General features: G+C 44.1%; 1 protein-coding gene across 4 annotated transcripts in view; it reads left to right on the top strand.

The window, feature by feature from the left end:
• The window catches only part of PTPN3 (protein tyrosine phosphatase non-receptor type 3), a 122,776-nt gene that overhangs the window by 54,817 nt on the left and 54,915 nt on the right, over positions 1-13,044 (top strand). For all 4 annotated transcript variants that reach the window (XM_034967947.3, XM_034967948.3, XM_008963274.4 and 1 more), the window contains 3 exons: positions 5,374-5,494; positions 6,637-6,724; positions 10,284-10,372. In XM_034967947.3, coding sequence (XP_034823838.2) covers positions 5,374-5,494; positions 6,637-6,724; positions 10,284-10,372 — 298 coding nt within the window. The remainder of the gene's footprint in view (positions 1-5,373; positions 5,495-6,636; positions 6,725-10,283; positions 10,373-13,044) is intronic.

Consider the following 13,044-nt stretch of genomic DNA (forward strand, 5'->3'; position numbering starts at 1 on the left):
CCTCCGCATATCTCAGAGCAAGTTTGGTGTTCACAGCCTGAGCTTCAGGTTTATGAGGCAGGAACACTAACTAGAATATAGGCATATTCAATTAAATCCTGGCATCCCTGGCCAGGTGTGGTGGCTCATGCATGTAATCCCAGTATTTTGGGAGGCTGAGACGGGAGGATCCCTTGAACCCCAGAGTCTGAGACCAGCCTGGGTATTATAGTAGGACCCTGTCTCTACAACAACTGAAGAATTAGCTGGGCATGGTGGTGTGCATCTGTAGTCCTAGTACTTTCTAAGGCTGAGGCAGGAGGATCACTTGATCCCAGGAGGTCGAGACCAGCATGGGCAACACTGTGAAGCCCCATCTCTACAAAAAATAGAAAAATTAGCTGGGTGTGGTGGTGCGGTGCCTGTAGTCCCAGCTACTAGGGAGACTGAGGGGGGAGTATCTGTTGAGCCCCAGAAGTTGAGGCTGCAGTGAGCCATAATCATGCCATTGCACTCCAGCCTTTGTGACAGAGTGAGACCCTGTCTCAAAAAAAAAAAAAATCTGATGTCTCCGGTGGCCAGTTATGTGGGATTGCCTCTCCGAATCTTGGTTTTCTCACCTGTAAAATTGAGGTGAGTGATTTAAGACAGCTCTCAATATGGCTACTTGGTTCAAATTAAGCAATAATGTGAAGGTGATCTGTAACTAAAAATTCTTTATTGTTGGACCATCCCTGGCTGAGTCATTGAGAACTGGACTGGAGCCATATACCTAGGTCTTGCCTTTTCCACTTGTACCTGCCCGACTTTGAGCTTCTCCAGACCTCAGTTTCATTACCTGACCCATGAGGATAATAAGTGTCTCCTTCAAGGGTTGTAGTGAAGATGAAATGAGTGACTGTATGTAAAACTATTAGAATAGTGCATGGCACGTGTCAAGTGTTAGCTCTTACTGTATTTTCATGTCTTCCCAGAAGAAAGCTGTCAGGGAATTGCCTGTTGTAAACAGTAAATTCTATTTAGAGTAAAATTTAAAAAGCAAATAAAGAATTCTATCCCAGGCTTCAGTAATCAGGTTCCCTTCTGCAAAGAACTGATAGAATGGGGGCTAAAGAAGTTGTGGGCACCTAAAAAGTACAAACTGGCTTCAGTAGAAATAGTCACATTACTATCATGCTAATAGAATCATGGCTTATCAGGCAAGCAGTTTTAAGTATAAGCTTTTATCCCTCCACCCTCAATAAATATATATATTGCAGAGCATACATTTCTTTAAGATTAATACTTGTGCCAGGCACGGTGGTTCACGCTCAGTGCTTTGGGAGGCTGAGGCAGGCGGATTGCTTGAGCCCAGGAGTTTGAGACCAGCCTGGGCAACATGGTGAAACCCTGTCTCTACAAAATATACAAAAATTAGCCAGGTGTGGTGGTACACCCCTGTAGTTCAAGTTACTGGGGAGGCTGAGGTGAGAGGATTATTTGAGCCCTGGAGGTCAAGGCTGCAGTGAGCCATAATTGCACCACTGCACTCCAGCCTGGGCAACAGAGTGAGACTCTTTCTCAAAAAAAAAATTAATTATTGTATATGAAATTACTGGATCAAAAGGTACACCTACATTTTATGATATATTTTGCTAAATTCTTCCAAGAGGGGCATCTAATATAAGTCCTCACTGTGACCAGCTAACCAAAAGCACATTTTCTTATTGCATTAAAAAATAAAGTCCGGCACAGTGGTTTGCACCTGTAATCCCAGCTACTCGAGACGCTGAGGTGGAAGGATTGCTTGACCCCAGGAATTAGAGACTGCAGTTAGCCATGATCATGCCACTGCACACCAGCCCGAGCAACAGAGCAACCCCATCTCTTAAAAAAAAAAAATAAGTGATCTTCAGGTAAAGTACCCAAAAATATACAATGATGGAAAATTGTTAATGGCCTGCCAAGGCTTTATGAGGCTCAAAGAATAAAGTATATTTTTTGGAATATATGTTTATTCCAGAATGTTCCCTGCACCTGTGCCACATAGAGGTCTGTACCAGCCTCCGGGTGCACAGATGGATAAAACACACTGCTCTCCCCAAGGAGTCTACAGCCTGTAGGGAGGCAGATGTGGATGATACTAGCAGTGGAGATGGCCACTGGGGGTGCACTTCATCCTGCTTAGGGAGGGGGGAGAGCATCTGGGAAAACGTCCTAGGAATGACCCCTGAGAGCTGCCTCTAAGATCAGGTTGGAGTTGAATGAATAGCAGGTAAAAGTCTTTCCAAGTACAACTGCCGGGCAGCTTGAAATGCTGTACTTTGGAACCTGGGATATACCCTCTCTTTCTGCAAAACATAAAATATTATCAACCAGAAGAAAGTATGGAACTTAAAATGACAAGGTATTTCCCATATAAGTACTTCCTTTTTTGTTTGCTATAATTAGCTTTTGCATGTGTTGCTTTCTCCAGATAGGAAAATGGATTACTTAGGAGTTTGGAGCATATAGTATAGTAAGTAGGTAAGAGTAGGGACTATGGTCAGAGTCTAGCCTCCAAATTAGCAGCTGAGCAACAGTGGCAGGCCCCTTTGGGTCTGTTTCCTTATGTGTTTAGTGGGGATAAAAAGCATTGCCTATATCACAGGGTTATCATGAGTAACAAATGGGATGACATCATTGAAATCGATGTGAAACCGCCCAGTGTTTTGCAAATGTTTATCACTGTTTAACTTTGTTTCCCCCTAGTGGTTAGCACAGAGCTTTGCACAGAGTGGCCGCTTGGGATTTAAAGGGAAAACCACCCCACAGGGAGGCTCACTGGTTGTGTTCGAAGCTCAGAACATTTGTCAGCAACTTGCCTAAAGAGAGAACCTTGCTGTTCATGTTTGCAGAATGATACCAGGGATGGGACTGTTAACTGGTATGATGGATAACCTTATTGGGATCCAGGAGGATCTCCATGAGCTAATGAAACCAACAGAGTAAAGGTTCACAGAACTCCACCTTGAGGATCAGGAAAAGTCATTTACAGCATTTGGTTGGCCTTTGGGGACATGATTGCTGCCATCAAATGGCCAGCAGCGGCTCACAGGCCTGGCAGGCAGGCAGGTGGGGTGGTAGGAGCACTAACTGGGGTTCAGATCACCTGGGTTCTGATCTTGACCCTGTCCCAAAGGTGTCTTTTCCTTTCCAGACCGCAATTTCTTCACTCTTAACATGAGAGCTTTGAAGGAAGTGATTCTAATGCTTTCTAGCACTTTCCTCATTGGGCATGCTGTGTCAGGGCATTTAAATGATTTCCTGTGAACGCACCATGTGCGCTTAACCCTGCACAAACTCACCAGCCACATAGCCTTGACATTTCTTTCCACAACTTGGCCACATTTGGCTGGCCTTAACAGCCTCTGGTCTAACCTTGACCAAGTCTGCATGCAATGGTCACTTGGCTCTCTGCCCTTTTCCCCTTCCAGAATTGAAATTTGCATCAGCCTCTGTACAGATCAGTTCTGAGCACCCAAATTTCTGAGCACCTACTGTGTGTCATGCCTGGTGCTGGGCCCTAAAGGTGAGTCTGACCCACTCCCAGCACTTGAGGCACAGTGTAGGAAGGAAACAGATGCCTTCGTTATGGTGTGGATCTCAAAAGAGCAGCCCTGTGTTGTGAGGGCAGTTAGGTGAGCAAGGCTGAATGAAACATAACCTTTGCATCTGCCCTTTTTTTTTCTTTTCTTTTTTGAGACAGAGTCTGGCTGTGTCACCCAGGCTGGAGTACAGTGGCGCAGTCTCAGTTCACTGCAACCTCTGCCTTCCAGGTTCAAGCGATTCTCATGCCTCAGCCTCCCAAGTAGCTGGGATTACAGGCATGCGCCATCATACCTGGCTAATTTTTGTATTTATACTAGAGATGGGGTTTCACCATGTTGGCTAGGCTGGTCTCAAACCTCTGACCGCAAGTGATCCACCCGCCTTGGCCTCCCAAAGTGCTGGGATTACAGACGTGAGCTACCATGCCCGGCTGCATTGCCCTTTCAACTTTATGGTGAAATTCACCCAAGCAGCTACCTGTCTCACCCACTTCCCTTCTGAGATTGGCCACAGAGTATCACCATATCTTTCCCATACTCTGCCCTTGTAACAGAGAAGGAGTTATTTGATTTGGAAATCTTTGGTGTTGAATTGAGAGTCCTCAGGAGACTCCTGGCATTGCAGCGAGCTACAGGAAGAAATTCATTAAAATATTTGGAAAGATCAGGACTAATTTTTTTTTTAAAGATGAAGTAGAAGCTTTTTTTTGTTTTGTTTGTCAAGAAAACGGAATACGAGATCAGTTGCCCCATTAGAGGTAGAGATTATCTTCTCAATTCTGTTTTTAGACAAATGGGAAAACTTGTGGAGAAGGGAAATGGATATCCTCAGGTCCCATAAGCCTGGTCCTTGGCTCTTCACCTGGTGCCATCCTTTTTCCCAGTTTCCTCAATGGTCCAGACACCCAAATGGTTTGAGTCCTTGAGGCAGCCATGGACACTTGTACAGGTTGAGCACTGCACAACTCTCAAGAATGCCCATCACATCATAGGCATCAACAATTCAATTCACATTGGCAGACAACAGTCAAGGGTCTCAAGGGAGCAGTACCATTTGGCCCAGGGGCTAGTCTGGAAGTCACCCTTCCTTTTCCCTCTGCACCTGCAGGTCCCTAATGTGATTCCCCTGATAGCCCCAGAATCTCTCTTCATATCTTCTGACTCCCCTTAGAATGTGTCTTTCTCCCTAGGAACTTTGCTGTTGCCTGAGCCCTGACCATTCGGCCCCACTCCCACCCACCTCTTGTCCCTGTGGCCTCTGAGCACATCCTGGTCCCCTTTCTTCCACACCTCCCTGAATCCCAGGGGATGGGTCAGGATGTGGAGAGTGGTCAGGTTGGCATGGCCTCCCTTCTGCCTACACCCAATTTTTAGAGCAGATTGGTCCAGTGTTATGGTAACCTTGGGGTATAGCAGAGGAAGCCTGCACCGTGTGTGGCATATGGATTGTGGCATTTCCCCCAGTGGGTTCTCTTTATCCAGTGGCATGAGTGCAAACTGCTGTGCTGACCACAGTGTATGGAAGAGGTGTGGGATTAGAACAGGGCCTAGGTTCAAACACCGTCTCCTAATTTTCTCCCTCTGTGTCCTTGGGGAGAATGAGAATTTGATTGGATCATGTGTGATAGTATCTTAGCCCATAGTGAAGGCTCAGATAAGTGTGGAATCTGGAGCTAGTGAGAAGCTTCAGTTCATGTGGTGCAGAACTTACCAGAAGAGTATTTCTAATTAATGTTATTCTGATGATGCTGTAGATGCTTATAAATGCAAACCATATTAAAAAGGCAAAACTAATTATGATTTTCCCCTTCTTCTGTCTTGATAGCTCATTTTGGAGACTATAATTCTTCCATACATCATCCAGGCTATCTTTCCGATAGTCAGTTTATACCCGATCAAAATGAGGACTTTTTAACAAAAGTCGAATCTCTGCATGAGCAGCACAGGTGAGGGGGGCTGGGGTGGCCTACTTTGGGAACTTGGGTTGGGTATTTTCAGACATCATATCCCTTTGTGTTTGATGCAGCCTCTTTCTTTTGTGCATGAATCCTCTTTCAAGATGTCGGGGGTTTTTGAACCTTTGAGCTGGTATGGTGGCAGATATATTTGGCATAACTAGCATTTCTGTAAAGTGTAAAATCCAGTAAAAGTTAAGGGTGATAGCTGCTGCGTCCTTTTCAGGATGTCATTGAAATCAGTAAATTCCTGAAGGAAATGCCCATTTTGAAATCTGATTGCCCCACCAATGGACTGTACCAAGGTAAACCTCTTAGCAGTTTACCACATTTAATAAAACAAGCTGTTCCTTCAGGTCTTGTTAAACAGACAGACAGATGGACGTACAGTACTGACCAGTCTCCTGTGTTCAGTTCATGAAAAGTGCCCTATGTCCAAGTGGGGAGCATGAGTCTTCTGCAGTTGCCCCTGCGTATTTGTTGCGAGCCTCAGCTCCAACACATATGCCCAATTCTGGCTGCTCTTCCCCTTCCTCGTTTTACTTAAAGCTACAGTGGCAGCTGTGCAGTCCAGGTCAAATAAAGGCCACCCTGACCAAGAAGGCCAGCTCTCAAGGGGCTGCTCTCTTCTTGGGAAAGCCATAAAAACAAAGGCCAGGCAACCAAGCGTCCTTTCTAAGAAGGCATTGCCAAACCTCTCTCCCAGAATTACTCCCAGGGCAGAAGTCAATCTCCTAAAATAGTACAGGGCCAGTGGCATTTGAAAGTTTGAGGCCACTGCGAAAAGAAGAGATAAAGGCAGAGAGACCTAAAGATTCCCTACTAATTAGCAACTTGGAATAATTAGGGCAGGGATTCTGAAAGGTAACAGTCTTCTCCGTCTGAATATTGAGAGCCCACTAAAGGGGAAGTATTATTTAATTTAAAAACAAGAAGGTTAGAGGGAGTCACATTCAATGGATAAGAAGAAAAACTTGCTTTAGAAGAATTTAGCATTAGATTGCTGAAGATTGATAACATAAGGCATTTAATAACCTTACAGAAATGGTATCAAATGTTCTAGATTTTTTAAAATTGGAGTTAATGCCCTCTCTTTATTGGATGAACTCTGCTTTTTGTCTTTTCTTCCGTAGTGGGCTAAAACAATCAGAAGCAGAATCCTGCTATATCAACATAGCGCGGACACTCGACTTCTATGGAGTAGAACTGCACAGTGGTAGGGTATGTATTCTTGTTATGTCTTGGCTCAAACATTATGTTTTTATTTTAATCTCTGAGAGTTTGAAAACTTCTTTGATGAAACTATTTCTTTTTCATTATAACAGGACTTTTTAAAAGATACTTGGAAGGTTTATTAAGTAATGCTGAATTTTTTGTTGGTCATTTGTCCAGTTGGTTTTTTTTAATGTTTGCTTTTGTACTTGAAGACTTTTCCCTTTTGAGGGGTTAGGGGACTAGAAACTAGTAATTTTTGTAAGACCATTTTATATTATGGTTTTAAAAGGCAAAAAAATAGGTATAAATTCATTTTTCAGGTGACAGTTTAAGGAGCCAAGATTTCTACTACTTAATCTCAAGTGTTGCTCAAATTGGAGATAGTTACTCAAATATGATAGTTTTTTAAAAAAAGATTATGGTGATATAATTGTGAAAATCAATAAATATTTGAAATTAGTTGTGGCTACTTTAGTAGGATTTACTAACATCTGTCATCTGTCAAGCAATTTCTATGCACCAGTGGATTATTTCCTGCGGTAATACCATGAGTTCCATATGTTATCATTAACCCCATTTTACAGGTGGAGAAACTGATACTCAGGGACATAACCGAGGTCACACAGCACACAACTTGTAGCTTCAGCACATGACCCCTCACTGTCTAATTAGCATCTGACCTTTGATCAGTGGGATACGTTTTCTACCTGTGATTGGCCCACATCATATCCAAAAGGAAGCAAAAGTTAATTGAGCACCTACTATATACTAGCCTTTATCCAGATGCTTTCATATGAGACCGTAAGGTCTCACCTTGGGATCATAGAAACCTTGTGAAATCGACATTCTAGTTATTCCCGTTTTATAGATGAGAAAACTGAGGCTCATAGAGATTGAGTAAATGATCAGATTTTAAATCTATGTATTTTCATAGTTTATAGAAACACTTTCATTTATTTTTGTTTCACTTCGGTCCCTTGACAGTCCTGTGAGGTAGGCAAGTTGTAATATAGGAAATAAGGAAGGAAAATGATGTTAGATCTTACAAAATATCAGCTTTGGGACTTGACCATTCATTTTTATTCCATTTGCAAATAATATTTTATCTTAGATAGAATGTTTCAGAGAACTTTAATTGTCGGTGAAGTAGGACTTTATATCTGCCTGAGTTGAGCTGTGCTGTCCCACCCCAAGAACTGTCAGTGAAATGACCCTCAAGGGCTGTGAGGCCAGATGATATCTGCGTGGCAAAGACCCCTATGGTATCAGAGGGGGGTTGGTCATACTAGGCTGTTCTACGTGAACTAAAAACTCCTAAATCTCCATAGCTTCATATCATAAGGTTTATCTTTCAGTAATTCAAAGCTTGCATTGAGTCTAGGAGTCTTCCAGGGCAGCCCTCCACCCCATCCATCGCAATAACTCAGCAGTCGAGGCTGCTTCCATGTCATGGCCATCTTTCCATGTGACCTCCATGTTTGTCACAAGGGAACAGGAAGTTGCAGGGTTACACACCAGCTCTTAAATGCTTCAGCCCAAAAGAGACATACATTCCTCCTGCTCAGAGCACAGTGGCCAGAACTAGTCACCGAGCTCTGCCCTCTGCAAGGGGAGATGGGAAATGTGGGGTTGGGCCTGGGAATTGAATGGACAGTAACTGCCTATGCTGCAGGGGTTGAGGTGCATACTGAAAGACCACAGGATTAGGAGATTTGAGACCTGGTCTTTGGCCCACCCAAACCATTCATTTGTTTCCTTGTTTACTCAATTTTGATTTCCTTTGCTAATTTGCTCTGTCACACCTGCTTCATACTCCCTCTGTTGTGATCTCAAGTATCATATTTAAATGCAATTCTACCCTTCATCAAGCAAATTTGGTTTTGTTATAAGCATGTGATTTCTGTTGGGTACTGATAGTGAATACTGCCTGGACTTTCCACCATATCAGCACTGTTGTGTTTGTCCAGTTTCTCTAACTCCATGTTCACATTGTGGTTCACAAAGGGTTTGTCCCACGGCAAAGGGGAATGGACGTTTCTTATGTCTTCCACGTGCCAAACTCTCTTCTAGAAGCTCCATATGCCAAGCCCCCTTCTAGGTTTTCATCTCTCATTTCAGCCAGATAAAAACGCTTCGAGGTGGGTTCTATCATCTTTATTTTACAAGAAGAAAAATTGAGTCTCAGGAGCCCAACATTATACAGCTAGTAGGTGCCAGACTGAAGGTTCACATTCAGTTGTAACTGACTCAAACCATGCCCCTTCTTTATAATTACTAGTATCTGGGTCAAGCATAGTGGCTCACGCCTTTAATCCCAGCACTTTGGGAGGCCGAGGCAGGAGGATCCCTTAAGCCCAGGAGTTCAAGACCAGCCTAGGCAACATAGTGTGACCCCATCTCTACAAAAATATAAAAAATTAGCTGGGCGCAGTGGCACATGCCTGTAGTCCCAGCTACTTGGGAACTGAGGCTGGAGGATCACTTGAGCCCAGGAGGTTGAGGCTGCAGTGAGCCATGTGTGCACCACTGCACTCCAGCCTGGGCATCAAAGCAAGACCCTGTCTTTCAGAGAAAAACCAAACACACAAAAACCAAGTATCTGATTGGGAAAACAAGAAGGTAAATGACTCAAGAGGAGGAACTATTTTATTTCTAAATTTTATTTGTACTCACCTTGTTCTCAAACATCTAAAACAGCTTGTAGCGGCTGTGTCTTCTGTATCCTCACTGTCCACAGCAATGCCCAGCACTTAGGCACGCATAAATGTTGGATACACTGGATTTAGAAGCAACACTTTTTTTTTTTTTTTTTTTAATGGAGTCTCCCTCTACTGCCTAGGCTGGAGCATGGTGGCACAATCACGGCTCACTGCAGCCTCAAACAGCCTCAACTTCCCAGGCTTAAGCAGTCTTCCCACCTCAGCCTCCTGAGTAGCTGGGACTACAGGCGTATGCTACCACACCCACCTAATTTTTTGTATTGTTTTGTAGAGACAGAGTTTCGCCATGTTGCCCAGGTCGGCCTCAAACTCCTGGGCTCAAGGGATCCACCCTCGGCCTCATAAAGTGCTGGGATTATAGGCGTGAGCCACCTCACCCAGCCAACATTTATTTCTTAAGTAGATTTAGAGTCAGCAGTTCTACATGTATACATTTTCATCATCATTTCAAAATAGCTAAAGCCTTTACAGTAATGGAAATTGAGATTTGCAAAAAGCTTTGCAAAGGGGTGAGGCCTTTCTGATTTAGTGCTGATTGTTGAAAATTTAAAGCTTGAGTGTTCATGTAAATGATTCCGTGGAATGAGTGGGCTTATTTGGTAACTTTCTAGACCAGTGGCACCCACATGTTGCTTGACAGGCTGTGTTCACTTTAGAAGAATTTGGTACTCAGTACTTCGATCTTAAGTATCCGTTAAGTGCAGCTTTTTGCCTGTTTTCAGTAGCATTTTCCCGTTTGGAGCCTATACATATGACTATTTATAACAGCGTGGGTGCTTTAAAGTCACCAGAGGGCATAAGCATGACTGTAACACGCTGTGGATCTGAGATCTTCGTTTTTACAGGATCTGCACAATTTAGACCTAATGATTGGAATTGCTTCCGCGGGCGTTGCTGTGTACCGAAAATACATTTGCACAAGTTTCTATCCTTGGTAAGTGCAAACAGTTCTCATTATTTTCTGAATCATGCTTTAAAAATATGCCTAACAAAAGTAATGTTACCTCCCATTCTAAATGTTTATTTCTAAAGAAAGGATAGAGAGTGCCCCCCGAGTTTTAACCTCTGACCTCTAAATTTGGTCCAGATTTGGTACTTAGGAAAATTTGAGTTTAGTTTTCATTAGCACTCCCTTCCCCCAACTCACCCTGTGGTTTGGGATACTCTGGAAACCTGGTGGATAAAATGGCACAGGCAGGCCTTGGCATTAAGGAATTTTTCCTGGGCAGTACATTGGTCAGAATTCAGAGAAGAGCTTTCTCTGGGCAGGAACCATCATTTCAGTTCTGTTCCTCGGTTATTAACTGACCCTTTACCAAGTGTCCAGCTCTGTTCTAAACTCTAAAGGGACCCAAAGACGTGTACAACTGAGTGCTTGCCCTCTGAGCTCACAGGCCTGGTGGGAAGAGACCTGTAGGCCAGCCTGTCCCGCATTACTCATGAGTGGAACTGAATTTTGGAGAGAAGTTTGAGTTTAATGTGCCAGGCAACAGGGAGCTTTCTTAGGGGAAACACCACCAAAATAATACCATCTACATAATGGTAACGTGATGGTGCAAGGAATGGGGGTAGCACGCATTGCCAGGAAGGTAGAGGAGAGTGAGCGCCATAGACGGCAGGAGATGCAGATGGAAAAGGACAAACGGGGAAAAAACATGGAGTTTTGGCAAAACAGTGGCAGCAAGGAAGGAAGTTAGGGAATGGGGATAAGAGAAGATTTGGTGCCAGGTATGTGCCACACAGAGTTTGACCTTTGACATCTAAATCTGCTCCCCAACTTGGGAGCATAGAATTTCATTACCTGAAACACAAAGATGTTCATCACAGCATTATTTATAACAGGAAAAATCCTGCAAGTAACTTAAGTAAAACTATGGAGTATTATATAATAATATATATAATATTAATGAGTTAATAATATAATACTCTATTGTTATATAATATACCCTATATTATATAATAGAATAATATATATTACACATAAATATATAATTATATATAACAAAATTATCGTTATTAATAGCAGTAATTCTTATTGCATGCTTACTGTGTCCAAGTCCTGTTACTGTGTATTTTCTTTGATTTATCTCCTTTAAACTCCAAATAGGCACTATATAGGTTATTATCCCCAGTTTCACGGAGAAGGAAACTGAGGTACAAAGAAGTAAGTAAGAACCTGTCCCGAGTGACACAGCTAATAATCAGAGTAGTTGAAACTCACATCAGAGTCTAGCTCCAGAGCCTGGACTTTTGTTTCAACACTAAAAGTGGTATTTGTAGGAAAACGCTTAAGGAGCATACATACTTAATAGACGCTGTTCAGTTAAGTTTCAATATATCTATTTTCCAAAACCAAAAAATGTGACAGCCCTGTTCAATTTGACACTGAAATCAGTGTAACAGATAGCAGGATCTTCTCTCCATCTTTCATTCACCTCATCTCTTTTAGAAGCCCCTCAGAGGAAGCAAGAAACTCCAGCCTGCTTGGTGGGCTGGGGTGTGCCCAGGCAGCTCTCTGGCCCACTCAGGACTAAGATCAGGCTAAGCAGAGGGCACAATGGGCATACGGCTCATTTTTCTGCACCCAGCCCCTCCAGATGCCGGGGGCTTCCTCCAGGTGCCACAGGCCTAAAGCCCTTTGGGTCCAGCCTAACTGTGACCAAACCTCCTAAGGGCCCACAGACAAGGGCTGGACCCTCACATTGTGGAGAAGATGTGGGTCCCACAAGGTCACTGCAGGAGAGAGAAGTGGGAGACTTGGTCAGGAGAAGCAGGTTTGTGAACAGAAGCCTTTTTGGCAGAGCCTGCAGGGACTCTCCAACCCCCAGGCTCACCCACAGACCTGCTGAAGCCTCCCTCACCCTTCAACATCAAGATGGCTCCTGTCGAGGCCTGGCCCCTGCCTCCAGTGTAAACCTCAGAGACCACGGGGAGACCAGCACCAGATGGTGACCCCAGGGTGACAAGGGAGGTGAATGGGCGAGTGCCCAGGAGGGGCAGGACATAAGAAGGGCCCTAAGCATGCAGGGTAAGGCACTCACCAGGATCTGAACACCAGCTGAGCTTTGGCCCAAGGAAAATTCTAGAGAAGTGGCAGGGTGTATAGGTCCAGAGACAAGAGAGAACCCAGCTAGTGAGTCAGGAGGAGTGGGGCAGGCCAGGCTGGAGCTGGCCATGGGCATGAGGAGCAGCAGGAGAGGGGCCAGGTCATGGAGGGCTTCACGGGCCATAGGAGCCTATAGGCTCAGTTCTTAATGCTCTTATGAGACTCTAGGCATTCCTGCATGCAGTGCTCACAGTTACAGTGATTTACTTCTATGCATCATTCTTTATGTGGTTCCTGTCTCCCTCACTGGATTATAAGCCTCTGGATGGCAGTGGCTCCATGTCCTCTTCCCTCTGTCCCCCGGGCCTGGCATAGAACTTTGTACATCCTAGGCTCTCAGTGCATTTTTTTTTTCTTATAAATGAGTGAAGGGCAGTAGGGAGCCCCGCTGAGGCCCCAAGCCTGGAAACGACAAGAGTTCATGTCTGTGCATAATCAGATTTGACAGCTCAGGGAGAGAGCTGTCAGGTGGGGAAATTGGGGTCAGCATGGGAAGGCGA

This window comes from Pan paniscus, chromosome 11 (genome assembly GCF_029289425.2).
Source record: "Pan paniscus chromosome 11, NHGRI_mPanPan1-v2.0_pri, whole genome shotgun sequence".
Classification (NCBI taxonomy): Eukaryota; Metazoa; Chordata; class Mammalia; order Primates; family Hominidae; genus Pan; species Pan paniscus.